General features: G+C 51.2%; 4 protein-coding genes across 4 annotated transcripts; 2 read left to right on the top strand and 2 right to left on the bottom strand.

Annotated features, from left to right (window-relative positions):
* Positions 1-3,570: 3,570 nt before the first annotated feature.
* Positions 3,571-6,011, bottom strand: BKA67DRAFT_544187 (uncharacterized protein). The gene is made up of 2 exons (XM_046101248.1): positions 4,632-6,011; positions 3,571-4,582 (listed from the first exon to the last, which is right to left on the bottom strand). Exons 1-2 carry the CDS (start codon positions 5,684-5,686, stop codon positions 3,619-3,621), a joined length of 2,019 nt encoding a protein of 672 aa, XP_045963477.1. The 5' UTR covers positions 5,687-6,011; the 3' UTR covers positions 3,571-3,618.
* An 876-nt stretch (positions 6,012-6,887) lies between these two features.
* BKA67DRAFT_652577 (uncharacterized protein) lies at positions 6,888-10,473 on the top strand (the record flags this gene model as incomplete). The annotated part of the gene is made up of 9 exons (XM_046106190.1): positions 6,888-7,161; positions 7,216-7,389; positions 7,443-7,453; positions 7,509-7,785; positions 7,837-7,980; positions 8,033-8,132; positions 8,180-8,359; positions 8,413-8,515; positions 8,572-10,473. 9 exons carry the CDS (start codon positions 6,888-6,890, stop codon positions 10,471-10,473), a joined length of 3,165 nt encoding a protein of 1,054 aa, XP_045963476.1.
* Positions 10,474-11,500: 1,027 nt separating this feature from the next.
* On the top strand, positions 11,501-12,649 carry BKA67DRAFT_511073 (ribonuclease T2 family protein; the record flags this gene model as incomplete). Its single annotated transcript, XM_046097378.1, has 2 exons — positions 11,501-11,775; positions 11,944-12,649. The coding sequence occupies 2 exons, from the start codon at positions 11,501-11,503 to the stop codon at positions 12,647-12,649; spliced, it is 981 nt and encodes a 326-aa protein (XP_045963475.1).
* A 449-nt stretch (positions 12,650-13,098) lies between these two features.
* Positions 13,099-14,435, bottom strand: BKA67DRAFT_529499 (translocation protein Sec62-domain-containing protein; the record flags this gene model as incomplete). The annotated part of the gene is made up of 2 exons (XM_046099077.1): positions 13,099-13,299; positions 13,356-14,435. 2 exons carry the CDS (start codon positions 14,433-14,435, stop codon positions 13,099-13,101), a joined length of 1,281 nt encoding a protein of 426 aa, XP_045963474.1.
* Between the last annotated feature and the right edge of the window lie 903 nt (positions 14,436-15,338).

The following is a 15,338-nucleotide window of genomic DNA, read 5'->3' as shown; positions in this document are numbered from 1 at the left end:
CTGCCATATATTTCAATGATGGTTGTATACCGTACCAGTTTGTAGTCGATACAACTTTTGATATTCGATGGCTGTCCGGGGAGATAAATTGTGGTGCCAGGGCTATGGTACGCTCGTGTTTGATTAGACCGCGAAAACAGCCCTGGTGGTGAGCCAAGTCGGGCTTTAGTGCTAACCTAGCCGATGATGCAGTATTGGAATGCCGACGGTGTCGGCGTTTCAAGAATTCTAACATCGTGATGGTTTAAGCCACGGATATGTCATCCAATACAGTACCATGGACAATACTTCCCCCAACGAGGATTATGTAACGGATGTAAGGGCTTACATGTCAAATGCAGGGTGCTAGACTAGTGTGAATCTAAATTCCTTCTAAGCATTACGCAGCAGCGTCATCCTAGCCTGGTCCTTATTAGTGCCAGTTGAAGCGATTTTACCAAACTGTTGGTTTTAGCTGGCTGTCTATCCTATATATCTTTCTGAATAATTTGTCACCCACTTTAGGCTTTCCATGCCGTAATATGCATCAATAATACCTACATGGCCATCAAATTGCTTTCGCACGACTTTCGCACGAATCGCAGCAATTTCATATCCCAGATCGCTTGAATCCGGCGTTTGCTGAACAGTGGTACGGGATTAGCTCACCGATACGAACCGAGCCCGCCCACATGTTCACGCATGGTCAAGTACACGAGTACGGAGTTCTGTGGGCTATTTTCGGGGTTTGACGCCATTAAAGTCATTTGATAGAATTTCCGCGGTGATCCAGCAACCTTATCTCAACCGGTCTATTATCTTGGTTGAGCAAGGATTGGTTACAAAGACAAGATGCTGTTCTAAACTTCTAAGCACCTCTTTACCATAAATTTTTTTGATACATGACCGGGAGTGGTATCTCCGCTCCACAAGCGGCGCTTCGTGATGATCGTCCCGGCTATTGCTAGAGTTGGGCTAACGGTATTGCTAAGCATCGATAGGGCTGACACTAGTATAAAATAAAAAGTGAAATATCAAAATGGTTGATCTAACCCAGAACGAACTATATCTATGAGGCCCGAAACTATTGTCGGCTTGCAGCTGGCTTTGATATTTGCATTGTTAGTACCTTGTTGCTTTTTGAAGATAGGCGTCGGAAAACCATCCATGGCTATCCAAAGCAATATCTTGATTACTGAACCTCGGCTATCATAAACGTGGAACGGTGAGTCAACACCCTGCATATCTAAAATCTTTGGTACGAGCAAGGCTTGACGTGAGGCTGTTGTGCTGCTGAACAATACTTGCGTCATCGCTACAAGTAGCAAGCCTCCATGTTCGGCCTGCAGCTTACAGCGACAATTGGCGATCGACGCCGGTGTACCCTTCTGGAAGGCCCAGCCGCATATGTCACGATTCTTCTCTTATCGTTTCAGATTACTTTCTTCAATCGCATGCACGGCAAGCGTGGTTCATCGTCCTGAAATGACCGTTAAATCTCACAACTCCCATTTTATGCTAAGTCTGCTAAGTCGTTCTGACGGAACTCTGCTCTCAATACATACATACATGGAATCGCCCGTCGCAGCCCCTGGTTATTGCTTAAGCGAATACGTTGAACCTTCCAGACAGGCAATGCGCAGACACGTCGTTTGCTCCATGTAGTCTAAGATTACGAACGGGAGCACCCACGACGCTGCCGGTGTACCAGTAGTGTACTATGATTGGAGCAGGGCGAGTTGTGTCAGAACAGGAATGTTCAAGTACATTCCCGTATTTGCCATCGCTGGCAGAGCTTTTTGCGTTTGCCGACTTTGGAAAAAACGACTCTGACGAACGCAGTCTGGGGCTTATCAAGCACAAAGTGACCATGGTTGTTGCTGCAACTCTCAGCAAGGCACAGCAACGACGGAACACTACGAATCCGTAGTATGGTCCGTGCAGCATAGAACATGATTCGTAGTGCTCATTCTGACAGGTACGAGATTGCGGTCAATATTGCATCGTTTCCCAATTTTTACTTGTCAAGATATGACTCGATGCTGATGAACCAGCAGATTTAGCCCCATGACCGTTTCACGGAAAAAGGAAAGAAAGAAAACTGTTTGAGAGCTGCATCAGTGCCTACCTAATTGCCACTGAAAGAGCTGCTGTCACCTAAATGAGGCGACTTTACACCTACCAAAAACATATGTTTTTAAGTAATTTACTTGCTTATGATAGGGCATTATGGGATGTCTTCGACTTGAGGATTTCTAGGAACATCTTCGATGAGCCTTTTATATATGTGAACAAGCCAGGGGCAGGGCAGTTCGGAAAATGGGATGATATTAGATCATACTTGACACTCCTCTTCTGTTTTCTTCAAAGACCGGATCCTGAGATAGAACAGCGTAAATATCGATATGCCGAAAAGGGGTCGAAATCACGCCGGAATCCTGGTTCACTTGTACATCATACAACCGAGACAAGTATCACAACTTGCCTTGTAGTAAAGCTGACTTCCCTGACCATCATTTTTGATAGTCTTTGTTTATGTACTTGCCAACATTATGGATGGGCTATGTAGCATCAGCCAGCGGTCGTGCGAATATCCTAGATCAACCCCAGCACTACATAATCGTGCAGGTGTGCTTACCTACAATATCACACATGCATAACCGGGATCTACGTCCGGAGACGCCGTCCCGAGCCTTCCGTTCCGCTGCGGCACGTGGCGCCCAAGGTTATAGCCATCGCCGCTCCGGGTATCTGTAAAGCAGGCCTTTGTTTCACAGCGATAGTCGCCGGAAGGCAAATTCGACTTTGCAGACGTTGCCCAAGTCCGAAACACCGGCGTTTCCATCGCCTACATGTTTATCTCAACTCCTGTGCGTGCGATGCAGGTATAATTTACAGGTGCGCATGCTTAGCTCAATATGTTGCCACATGTGATAATTTACTCTGGTCACAATTACTCTCCTGCGGGTACCAGAGCTCTGCTACTGGTAGTCATCTACGGCCGTGTTGCCACTGAAGATCATTTTGGCCCCCACGTTACGACTACATCGAATGCACGAGCTGCCGTTTTCTCACCAGTATATGGGGTACGACGGACCTCATTTCCGCAGGCCCAAGATTCCTCCAAGTTTGGACAAGGGGAAAGATGCTAGAAGGCTGCTTGCGTGATTGAGCAGATGAGAAATTGAGGTTGGTTGTGGGTTCCCATTGGGGTATTGCAGCACACCCCGACAGCGATGAGCCCCTCTGCGAAATGGATACATTAGGATAAAGGAAACAGTTTGCCGTCATAGCGGTGAAGATGAGGCTTCGAACTCAGGAAAATGGTACACCTCGCTGGTGACTCAGCGCATCTCGACCATTCATAGATGGATGTTGGGTCACAGAGGCGAAACATTTGGTTGGGGAGCGCTTTAAGGCAAACGTTGATGCACTCGTCATGGAAGATTACCGGAAACCTAGCTAGTTAGAATGGAACCGGCTACGCTCGTGCGTCCTTTCCTTTTTCTTTTCACATATCAAGATGTGGTGATGAGTACGGGGCACAGCTGTCGAACCACAAAAGCGGGAGATGACATGGACAAAGACGGTTCGCTTACTTCCATTTGTAACTCTAGTCTAATGTCACAACTAAGTCTATCAACGTCTACGCATCTTCTTCGTGTCCCTACTGGAGCCTTCCTCACCGTAGCTCCGCTTTTTGCGATCCAACAACTGTTTCATGCCGGGAGTGGTGCTGAACTTTGGATTGGAGGGATCGATGGCATATTCGTGGCTTTCGAACACAGCCTTGAATCGATCATCGTCCGCATCCACCTTGAAATCGTCCTGAACCGTAGCCTGGTCCTCGCCTCCCTTTTGCTTCTTCTTGCTCTTGCCCTTCTTCGTCTTCTGCTTTTCTGCTCGACTGATCTCAGCCATATCGAAATGACCCTTGCCACTATCCTTGGACCCAGTGCCCATAACCTTCTCCAGCGCAGCTCTCTCCTCAGCGTTCTTCTTGGCCTCGGCTTCTTTGGCTTCCCGCTTCTTGAGACGCTCTTCTTTTCTCTGTGAGCTCTTGGTTGGTTTGACTTGCTCTTCAGTGGTAAAGAATGGGTCATCAAAACCGAGGTCTTCACCATCTTGTGCGACCGGCTCCTCCTCCACCTCCTCTTCCGCCACCGTGGTACCTTCTCTCTTGGCCAGTACCTTTTCCTTCTTTCGCAATTTCTTCTCCCGCTCCTTGCGCATGTATTTCTCGACAGTCGTCTCCTCCCTATCGGGCGAATCCTCTTTGTCTTTCTCACCGTCCTTATCATTCAATGTGAAGGTCATCTCCAGTTCGCCCACTGGTGCTGATTTAGATGAGTTGGGAGCCGAATCGGTACTGAGACCTAGTGCTTCTCTCATCTTTTGCCGAGCAAGCTCTCTCTTACTCAACTTGGGCTCGCCATTGGCAACATCGTTTGCCGGCTCATCGTTGTCGTCATCCGGCTCAGAATCACTGGACGCGAGATATGCTCTCATGTCGTTCTCTTCAATCTCGGCCCTACTACCAGAGAATGCGCGCTTGATGTTTTCTTTCCGTGATACTTCATCTGGATGCATATCCCAGGTAAGCCTGCATATAATTAGCTGTGTTTTGTATGCCAACCATAGGGCTAACCTACTTGACCTTGGAGTGCTGAAGGGCATCTGTCACGAATTCGGTAGGTCGGTAATCTGAAGGCACACTGTCGCATTCATCCCGTGGCTCATCATCGAAAGTGACCTCGTCGGGGATGAATCTAAGATCCATAAAATTGGAGGAGGTTTGATACTCTGTACCATCGACTGCCTTGTAAATATTCTCCGCCGTGGCTTCGTCGGAACAAAGGACAACGGCATAGTAGTACCTCAAGCGATCCAGTTGATAGGTCCGCAGCGCGTCCGAATCAAAGTCCGCATCGTCACCCTCCTGAATGAGATCTTTCTTGATGTCTTCGTCCTCATCGTCATCCTCATCTTCGCTGTCGTCTTCCGAATCGACTGAGCTCTCGTCGCTCTCCTTCTTCTTCTTGAAAAGCTCTTTGGGCGGACCCTCAAGCTCCTCTCGCTGCATTCGTCCCTTGCCGAACTCGCTGGGGTATATAGAGACTTTGTCAATGCGTCCGCCTTTAGGCACAAAGCTTGACATCAACGCCATGAGATCAGAGGACTTGATATGGTCCCAGTCCAGATTGACAATGGCAAAACGTTTCGTCACTTCGCCGACTTCGACGTCCGCCTGCTCGTCACGCAGCTTTTGCATAGGACCTGTTGTCTCAACGATGGCACCGCCCTCATCTTCATCCTCCTCGTCATCTGAGTCCGAGTCTGATTCAGAGGATGAGAACCCACCCCCTCTTGCTGGGTCATAATTGGCATTGGCCTTTTGCAGCTCTTTTGCCACCTTCTCGTCATCGTCGGGCTTGTCTGGTTGTTCGTCTTCTTCGTCGCTCTCCTCCTGGTATAGATTCTTCAAGGCCTTCGTCTTGTTGTCTGACTTGACCTTGCGGCCGTATCGATCGACTTTTGCGCTCTTGGTGAAATCTTCATCTTTCAAAACTCGGGAGAAACGCTTGTCGATTTTGGTCTTGGTGTTCTTCTTGGAGGGCAGTCGAAAGCGCGGGTCGGTCTGGAAACTATCAAATCGAGAATCGGCAGACTTGGGGGCCTTCTGGCTGCTGCTGTCCTTTTTCGCCATTTTGCCGATTGCCGTGTGTAGAAAGAAGACATCGCGACCGCCGACAACTGCCTTTGAGAATTGCGCTGCTAGCAAAAAATAAAGTGGGGCTGATGGCCTAGGTCTTATCGATAACGGTTTTCAATACATACCAACGTGCATAGCCGAGACCACTCGCTCATAGTGATAGGGACTTGTGATAACATAGCACGAGACTGAATCGAAAATTAGTGTGCCATATGGTCCTGGTACAGGCACAGGGTTTCTTGTGATGCCTTCAGAGCCAGAGACACATGTAGCATGTTTCTTGCACATGTTTGTCACGTTTACCTCTGTGCTTTCGGACGGTTCGAGATAAGTTACTCAAACCATGCAATAGGTGGACGCTCAACGAGGCTTAGACTATCCGTGCATCAACCGTGTCTACCCCACGTCAACCCCTCGGGACCCCTCCATCTGCAACCGTTCTCCCTCCAGCTGCTTTCGCGGCGACGAATGCCGCTGGCCATCTGCATCGTACTTTTATTCCAAGACAATTGCAAAGATGCCGCAATGCAGAACAAAGCCGTCAGATCCTGGCCCCCTGGCTGCAAAAAGTCGATATTAAAACATACCATAACCCACAATATGTAGCTAACAGAACTGGATCTAGACCAACAAGATAGCCTCACGGCACGATGCGGTGAGGCAACCAGCGCATAGATCCCATTATTGATAGCTAAATACATCCCCCGTATTCCACTTTAACCCCATTCTTATGCCCTGATTGCATGACCAATGCCTCACTAGCTGCGCCAATCCAAGTGCCCGTCGACCATTTTCTTGACAGCAATTGGCACAACTTGTTGACTGGCCCGGCCAAACATTATGCAAACTGTCCAGCTTCAAGGCTGGGTGATGCGTGCCAAGAGTCCTCTCCACTCAAGCTTGGAGCTTGAACCTGTAAATCTTGTTTCAGACTGGATTCTCTCCGGCAATCACTCCTAGACTCAATCAGTTGATTTTGCTCCCCGTTCGTTGGACTCAAACACATCGACAATATTTGATTAGACTCGTCCTCACTCACGACAGTCAATCAAGTCCTGTGGGCATTCGCTTTTGTAGTTCATCACGGCCTCTGTCCTCCTTAATAAAAACAGCCGAGCCGTTACAACCCCGCCACGCCAGATACGACTATTCGGAAAGGCACACAACAACATAGAACATCACTAACTTGACCAACATGGATTTCTTCCGTAAGATCGGTGAGAAGATCGAGGAGGTCAAAGACCACCTCGAACATGGCGACAGTGATCGGCCTCAAGAGGAGGCCCGACCTCAGGAGCATCATGAAGAACGTCCGGCCTCACGGCCTCATTCCCGCCATGACGAGCGGCCTTCAGGACCGCCTGTCAATACAAACCGTTACCAGAGCTTTGCCCCCCAGTCCTCCGGCGGTGCCAAGTGGTATGTCGATGGAGCGAGTTACTTCCATGCCGTTTCCGTGGCTCTTGAGGGTAGGTGTATCTGGAACTCCAAGAACGTTGTGTGACGAGCTGACATGAAACCAGAGGCCCAGGAAAGCATCTACATCCTTGACTGGTGGTTGAGCCCGGAGCTCTACCTCCGTCGCCCTCCTGCCAAAAATGAGCAGTATCGTCTTGATAATATGTTAAAGGCTGCAGCCGAAAGGGGTGTTACGGTCAATGTAATCGTCTATAAAGAGGTCACTCAAGCTCTGACCTGTAAGTCATCTTTCTACCAAGCCATATTACTGAGCATGAACTAATTGGCTCAGTGAACTCTGAGGTATGCTACAGCTTCAACCGCCGAGGACGGTCTTATGACTAATATGAAAATCAAGCACACAAAACATGTACTGGAAGGCCTCCACGACAACGTCAAAGTATTCAGACACCCTGACCACGGTTTGGATGTCGACGATGCAAAAGCGGATATTGAACAAGCTTTCAGTAACTTGTCTATGGGATCGTTGAACGCTTTCAGTCTTTCCAAGGCACCCGAAGATGCTGTGAAATCGCTGTACGGTTCAGCCGGCGAGGTCGTCCTCTACTGGGCACATCACGAAAAGTTGTGCCTAGTGGATCGGAAGATTGCCTTCATGGGTGGATTGGATATGTGTCAGTTCTCCAAGGATTTCAATTAGAGCATCATTGCTAATTATACTGCAGGTTTCGGTAGATGGGACACGAACAGCCACCCAATTGCTGACGCGCATCCCGGCAATTTGGACGCTACGGTGTTTCCAGGTCAAGACTACAACAACGCTCGTGTTTTCGATTTCGAAGGCGTTGACAACTGGAACCATAATCAACGTATGTTCACATCACTCTCTTGTGTATCACAACATAGCTAAACAATGCACAGTTGATCGCACAAAGAACTCGAGAATGGGCTGGTCGGATATCTCAATTTCCTTGAATGGACCTATTACCGGCTTCTTGCTGGATCATTTCGTCGACAGATGGTGAGTAGTGCCTTATCTAGACAAGCACTAGCGCTCATGTGAATCAGGAACTTCATCTGGCAACAAAAGTACGAAAACCAGAATCCGGGCAAGTACCAAAAGATTGAGTACGAAAGCGGCAGTACTAAAGCCTCCGGCCATCTTGGCGGGGATTTCGAAGGTCGCTTAGTCGGACGAGTTAAGAGGCAAGAAGAACAAGGAGGTGCTCACATTCAATTATGTAGAAGGTATGCTGGTTGCACCACGAACATTGTTGGGCTTGGCTAATATCGAACGCTAGTTGCACTGATTGGTCCTCGGGCCACCCTACGGAGCATTCCATTCAGAATGCTTATATTGACGCTATTGCAAATGCTCAGCATTTTGTTTACATCGAGAACCAGGTAAATAATTTAGGGATTTCGTGGCTTTAGCAATTCGAAGGCACTGACATTCGCAGTTCTTTATCACGGCTACATCTGATGAGCAGCGCCCGGTTCATAACAAAATCGGTGGTGCCATTGTAGACCGTATTATTCGCGCCCATAACGCACGCGAAGACTTCAGGGTCATTGTACTGATGCCTGCCGTGCCAGCGTTTGCTGGTGACCTACACTCCGATGGCGCTCTGGGAACTCGTGCTATCATGGAATTTCAGTATAATTCAATCAACCGTGGTGGGCATAGTATCATGGAGGTTCTCCAACAGCGGGGTGTCGAGGACCCTAGGCGATACATCACTTTTTACAATCTCCGCAACTACGATCGCATCAATAACTCTGAAACCCTCGGCCGTGCCGAGGAAAAGAGCGGTGTGCCTTATGAGCAGGCCCGGCGCGAATATGATGACAAGCTTGGTGTCGGCAACTACCCCTATGGCGAGCAAGGTGAAGATCGAGGACGATATGGACAAGAGGAAGGCGGCGAGTCTCGCTTTGGTGGAGGCTATGGAGGCCAGCAACGCGGCCATGATGGTGAAGAGCGTGGATATGGAGGTCAAGAACGCAACTATGGTGATCGAGACCACGGAAGCCGTGGCTACGGAGATCGTGAAAATGCGATGGGATTGCGTGGTGGCTATGGTAGCCCGGATCGTGAGGACGGCCGACGGCGCGAGTATGGTGGGGACTACGAAAACCGCGAGCGTGGCTATAGCAACAGGGATGAAGACCGTAACACTGGCTATGGCGAGCGCCGTGACGATCGTGATCGCTTTGGCAGCGGTGGCTATGACGCTAATGACCGTGGATATGGCGAACGACGTGAGGAAGGATTTGGTGGTGGTTATGAAGACCGCCGCCATGAAGAGTTCGGCGGCCGTCGTGACGATGACTTCGGGGGGAGACGTGATGAAGGCGAACGTTTTGACAGTGGTGGCTACGGCGAGCGACGTGATGAGGGCCGACAATACGACAGTAATGATCGCGAGGAGCAACGTGACGACTCTGAACGCTACGACGGCGGACGCGATGATAACCGCCTCTCTGGCGGCAGGTCGGAAGGTCAAGGCCGAACTGGTAACTACGAGCGGTACCAGCAAGCTGCGCAGACGACTTCTGACGAAACCACGGATTCCGTGGCTGCCTGCTATATGGAAGGCGGAGAGCTCAACCGAGTTCAATGGCAAGGAAGCCCAGAAGCAGAGCTCGATGCTTACGTCTCAGAAGAGCTTTACATCCACACCAAGGTGCTCATTGCTGATGACAAGCTAGTCATTTGTGGTTCGGCAAACTTGAACGACCGTTCGCAGTTGGGTGACCATGATTCTGAGATTGCCGTGGTTATCGAAGACCCGGAGACTGTTGAGTCGACCATGAACGGCCAGCGATTCTCAGCATCAAAGTTCGCCACGTCTCTCCGCCGTCAGATTTTCCGCAAGCACCTCGGTCTCTTGCCTCATCAACCCGTCGACAAGCCCAATGCCAACTGGACTCCTATCACTCAAGATCCTCAGCAGTACGATTGGGGCTCGCAAGCTGATCGCCTAGTCGAGGACCCCCTTAGCTCTGAGTTCTGGGAGCTGTGGTCTGGCACCGCCCGCACAAATACCGAGGTCTTCAACAAGGTGTTCCACCCTGTTCCTACGGACCTGGTACGCGACTGGGACCAGTACAAAGAATTCTTCAGCAAGTACTTCATCATCCCTGGTGTTGAGACCAAGGAGGAAGACAAGCAGGGTAAGGTAGAGTACGGACATGTCGTGCGTGAAGAATTCCCTGGTGGCGTCGACGAGGTCAAGCAATGGCTTGGCAGAGTCAGAGGTACCCTCGTGGACATGCCTCTCGATTTCTTGATCGACGTGCATGAGCTTGCTAAGCAGGGTTTGAGCTTGAACGCATTTACGGACGAGATCTACACTTAAAAAATATCTTTCAGTATGGACGATAGGATAGATCCAGGATAGGTCGAGTATACAAGCATGTGCACTCTTATGGGCACATGACCGCCTGCTCATCTGAAAAGTATTGATGACTGTTGGGAAGTTGCATGCACCGGAATCCTGCAATCGTGAGATGCCTCCTGCAACTTGCTCACGGCGGTCAACTATCTCATGTCTAGTCTAGGTGATGCTCGCAGTGGATACCGCTCCGCTCAGCGGACTTTTGTCTTTTGATAAGCTACATAGTTGGGGCATTTTCAATCCCCTCCATCTATGCAAACACGCGGGTTGTCAATTACTTGTCAAAGGCTTGTGTTTCCTGTCAATTTGCGCACTCCTTATCAAAGGAATGTGCCGCTTTTGAGTTATAGCAGCACAGAATTCGTGGCGTCCTGCACCAAATATGCCAAGAGCCAATCTCCGCTGCAGCACAACCACTATAAAAGACCTGCTGAGAGCACGTGCATGCCACCGACGGTTTGCGGTAAGGCGGCCGAAGCTGGAAACCCAGCAATGAAGTGAACCCAACCTCTCCGGCTGCTTGCACGTTACCGGAAATATGGCGACCCCAATCGAGCTTCCTAACACAGCTTCGTGTTGGACGGGGGCCCTGGACCTCGCTAATGCAGGCCACAGCGCGGGCTGCACCATTGACTTTACCACTCCGTCCCCCCATTGACCTCTCAGAACGCGAGATTCACGAATGTGGCCCCTCTCGCCCAGTGATCATCGCGAGAAAAGGACGAACGTCTCGCATGCGATTCCGCCCTGTCGGTGGAAATGCTGCATATCTAGCAGGCTTTTTGGCAGGCCTTACTCACGGCTGTCGGTCCTGATGTCAATGTTAAGATAGAGATGCCGGACGATCCCCTGTCCAAACATGTATGAATGACGGTATATAATGGCACCCGCCGCGCCTGCGATGCCATTTTACAATCTGTCGCATTCCGCAGATCTTCCTACTTGAGTGACGGACCAGACCAGAAAGACAGTAGAACTCTTCCACAAGATGGTCGCCCGTCTCTCTCTCCTCAGCGCCGCCGCGCTTCTCTCCCAGGGGGCCCTCGCCGGCCTCTACCCCGGACTGAGCACCGCGAACCACACCTGTGGGCTCCAGACCCCGGTGCTGTCATGCTCGTCCGGCGCCGACCCTGCGCTCGTTGACACTTGCTGCGTAGAGACGTTCGGTGGCCTCATACTCTCCACACAGTTCTGGGACACGTACACGGGCCACGAGTCCTCGGGTCAGCTCCTACCCCGAGACACCTGGACGCTGCACGGATTGTAAGTAATACCCAAAGTTTTTCCTGCCCTCTGCTTTAGCTTATACCAAAAGCGATATTGCCTCCCTGGGGGAGAACGAAGCTCTCCGCATAAGCTCGCAGCACCCTCTAGAGATTTGCTAGGCTGCCTGCCATTAATAAATTAAACTAACATCTGGGGTGTTCACAGATGGCCTGACTTCTGCAACGGGTCATACACGCAGTACTGCGACCTGTCGCGACAGTACGACCCGATCCCAAGTCCGAACACGACGACCGGCAAGGTCGGCGGGACCCCGGTGCCGGCGTACACGGGCCCTAACATCGGGACGTTCCTGGAGCCGTTTGGCAAGTTCGACCTGCTGGCGTACATGAACAAGTACTGGATTGCGCAGAACCAGGACAACGCCGGGTTCTGGGGCCACGAGTTCAGCAAGCACGCGACGTGCTTCTCGAGCTTCGACGTAGAGTGCTACGGGCCGCAGTACGTCGAGCACGAGGAGGTCGTCGACTTCTTCGAGACGGCCCTCGGGTACTACAACGTCCTGCCCACCTGGGGCTGGCTCAGCGCCAAGGGCATCCGCCCCTCCAACTCGAGCTACTACTCCCTGGCCGACTTCCAGGACGCGCTGACCGAGGGCTTCGGCAAGCTGCCCTACATCGGCTGCAGCGGCCCCAGGTACAACGCCACCGAGGCCGGCAAGGGCAGCGCCGACAACGGGTACACCGTCATGACCGAGGTCTGGTACTATCACCACGCCTTCGGCAGGGTGCAGCGCGGGCAGGCGGAGCGCGTGCATGCCAACATCACGGGCGGCTCGGTCTCGAGCTGCGCCAAGACGCCCGGTGCGCTGAGGTATTACGAGAGGACGCCTGGTTCGGATCAGGCCGTCTAGGGCTAGGTGGGCTGTCGGTCAAGATGAATGGTGATGCCTATTACTTCTGGCAGAGACCATGGTCCGATGTGGTTATTTCACAAATAGTAATGATAATGACATTAGTGGATTGCATGTCTTTCACAGGGAGTAATGTGCATGCGTCAAGTAAGAAGCTCATCTTCATTGAGAGGGCACGTGGCAGGATCGTGGCCGAGTGGTAAAATGGATGCAGGGAAACGGTTTGCGAGCACGGCGTAAAATCGGTGGCGGTCCGTAGATTGACTTCCATCAAAATTGCGAACCGAATAGTAGTAAACATGTCCATTAGTCTCCATTCCAAGATGATGCACTCAATCATCACTTAGCATGCCAGATCGATCTGTGCAAGCCAAGTGCAGTCTATTTTACAACGTGACTTTTCAACCCCATAACGCCTTGCCAAACAGCTGAATGTATCTTTCCCATCTTTACTCGTCATCCTCAACTTCCTCCACACGAGGTCCGATGTACGAAGCTGGTTGCTGTTGGGCAGCTGTTTGGATCTGAGTAGTGGTGCCGGTAACATTAGCGCTTGCCGGGGCGGCCTGACCAGTAACGCCGGCCAGGTGTGCGGTGGCCTCCGCGTTGGCGCCCTTGGCTTTCTTGCTCTTCTTCTTGGGCTTTGCAGTCTAATCACAGTCAGTGCGAACGTTCCTACCCCATTCACATTTATAGAGTAACTCACCTCATGCCAAGCCCAAACAGGTCGGAAGCTGTCCATGAATGAGACATCCTCCCAGAGGTTGGGATACAACCACAGACCGGGAGAAACCAGGAAGTAGGTGATACCGAATAGAATGACACGGAAGATGGCCATGGCGAAGAACAGACCGAGTAGCATCAGGAAACCCCAGCTGAGATAGTAGACGCCCTGGCGAAGGAACAGAGGCCACAGGGGGTACAGGACAACGATGAAGATGGCAACGAGGGCGAGGACTGCGTAGACCTTGCGCATGAGCTGGCTACCTTCGTAGAACCAGATGTAGTACATGTCGTCTTGCGCCTCCTGCTGTTGCTCGATCTTGACAGTCCACTGCCCCTTAACACGCTTGCCCTTCTTCTTTCCGTGGTCGTGGCCCTCGTGGGGGTCGACCTTGTTGACACGCAGGGCGAGCATAGACATGGGGAGCAGCTTGAAGCAGTTCTCGAGGCTGGCGCGGTCTGTGATCTCGGGGAGACCGGGGTGCTTCTTTCGTAGCTTTTCGTATGCGGGGGACTGTATGGCGCGCAGAGCTCTCTTGACACGGAACATGTCCTTGCGCTCTCCGTTGAAGATGACGGTTCGAGGTTTCAGGTCCTGCTTACGCAGCCAGTCGGCCAAGGCTACGGCAAGAGGATTCTTGGGCCCAGGCTGGACGGGCTGCGGTTGGCCTTGCTGTTGAGGTTGCTGAGGTTGCTGAGGCGGGCCTTGGCCTTGACCTTGGCCCTGACCTGGCGGAGCGCCTGGTCCTTGAGGTGGCCCTTGGCCGCCCTGTTGCTGAGCTTGTTGTGCGCGGGCGGCCATCTGAGCCATCTGCTGTTTTCTGACATGTTCGATGAACTGAGGAACAGACATTCCCATCTTCTGCGCCTGGTCCTGTAGCTGTCTCTGCATCATCGCAATCTGCTCTGGCGTCGGCGGCGGAGCGCCCGGGGGACCTCTGAATTGAATCTGAGGACCGCCTTGCGGGGGGCCCTGAGGAGGACCTTGAGGCGGACCCTGAGAACCCTGGGGAGGGCCCTGGGGAGGAGGTTGCGGCGGCTGCTGTTGCGATTGATCCGCCATTGTGGATGTGGTTGAACGAACGTATTGACCAGCTGGAGTTTGTGTGTTTATGATGTTTCAGGAAAAGAAACAGCGGCCGCGGTGTTTGTGAAGTGGTGACAATTATGCTCAGTTTTGGCGTGCTGATAAAAAAAACACGTATCGGATGATCTCACTCAGTCTCTCCCAGTACTTAGTGAATTGTGTCCTTAGGACAACTCCAAGCAATCAAGCAAGTTTACAGCATCCCGCCGCGCTAGTACCAATAAATTGTGCTCGGTGTATGGCCAATTGAGCTGCGTTCAAGGTCAAGGCCAAGGCTCCAGCTGTCCTTGTCTCCGGGATCCGTTGCGGATTACTCATTGCCCAGTACGCGTATCAGGACCGATCATTTCTCCGAGCTCATGAGCTCACGTACGGATCCGGATTCCGTGTCTAGTCTAGGCTAATTATGTACTTGTCGCAGCTCCCGCTGATTGTTTCACGATGTGCTGTGTAGCAGCCACCTGCCATCAATCTGCCAACGTTAGCCATGATCCGTCCCGCCTTTGTCTCGTTGATGCACTACGCCATGCATGATCCCGTTTCTGTCTCTGACAGCCAACCACGGTGCATATGCACATCTCATACCTAGACATAGACTAGAGCCCATCGAGTTTTGATTCTAGTCTAGTTAGACTACATTTTTGTCAACCACACATTCTCATGAACCCACTGTCTGCTAAATTTGAGGCCCCAAGGACATCGTTAGAGATTACACTTGGACTACTGACACAAGTCTAAACACGATTTGGTCATTCATGCTACAACATATACTCCGTGCCGGTAAACAAAAATACCTTCAGATCTTTGAGCATTCCTTTCTACTCTAGTGCTCACTCATTTGGAGTGGTAATTGCACCCTCTGAACTGTCATTACACAAT

The sequence above is a fragment of the Truncatella angustata genome (genome assembly GCF_020726525.1).
Source record: "Truncatella angustata strain MPI-SDFR-AT-0073 chromosome Unknown BKA67scaffold_1, whole genome shotgun sequence".
In the NCBI taxonomy this organism is placed as follows: Eukaryota; Fungi; Ascomycota; class Sordariomycetes; order Amphisphaeriales; family Sporocadaceae; genus Truncatella; species Truncatella angustata.
This window is presented reverse-complemented; position numbering and strand designations above follow the sequence as displayed.

Bases quoted from the DNA above. Each gene is read 5' to 3' on its own strand.
- BKA67DRAFT_544187 (XM_046101248.1), bottom strand. From the start codon at position 5,686: ATGGCGAAAAAGGACAGCAGCAGCCAGAAGGCCCCCAAGTCTGCCGAT. The intron at 4,583-4,631 runs GTAGGTTAGCCC...AATTATATGCAG, and splicing joins CTTCAGCACTCCAAGGTCAA to GCTTACCTGGGATATGCATC.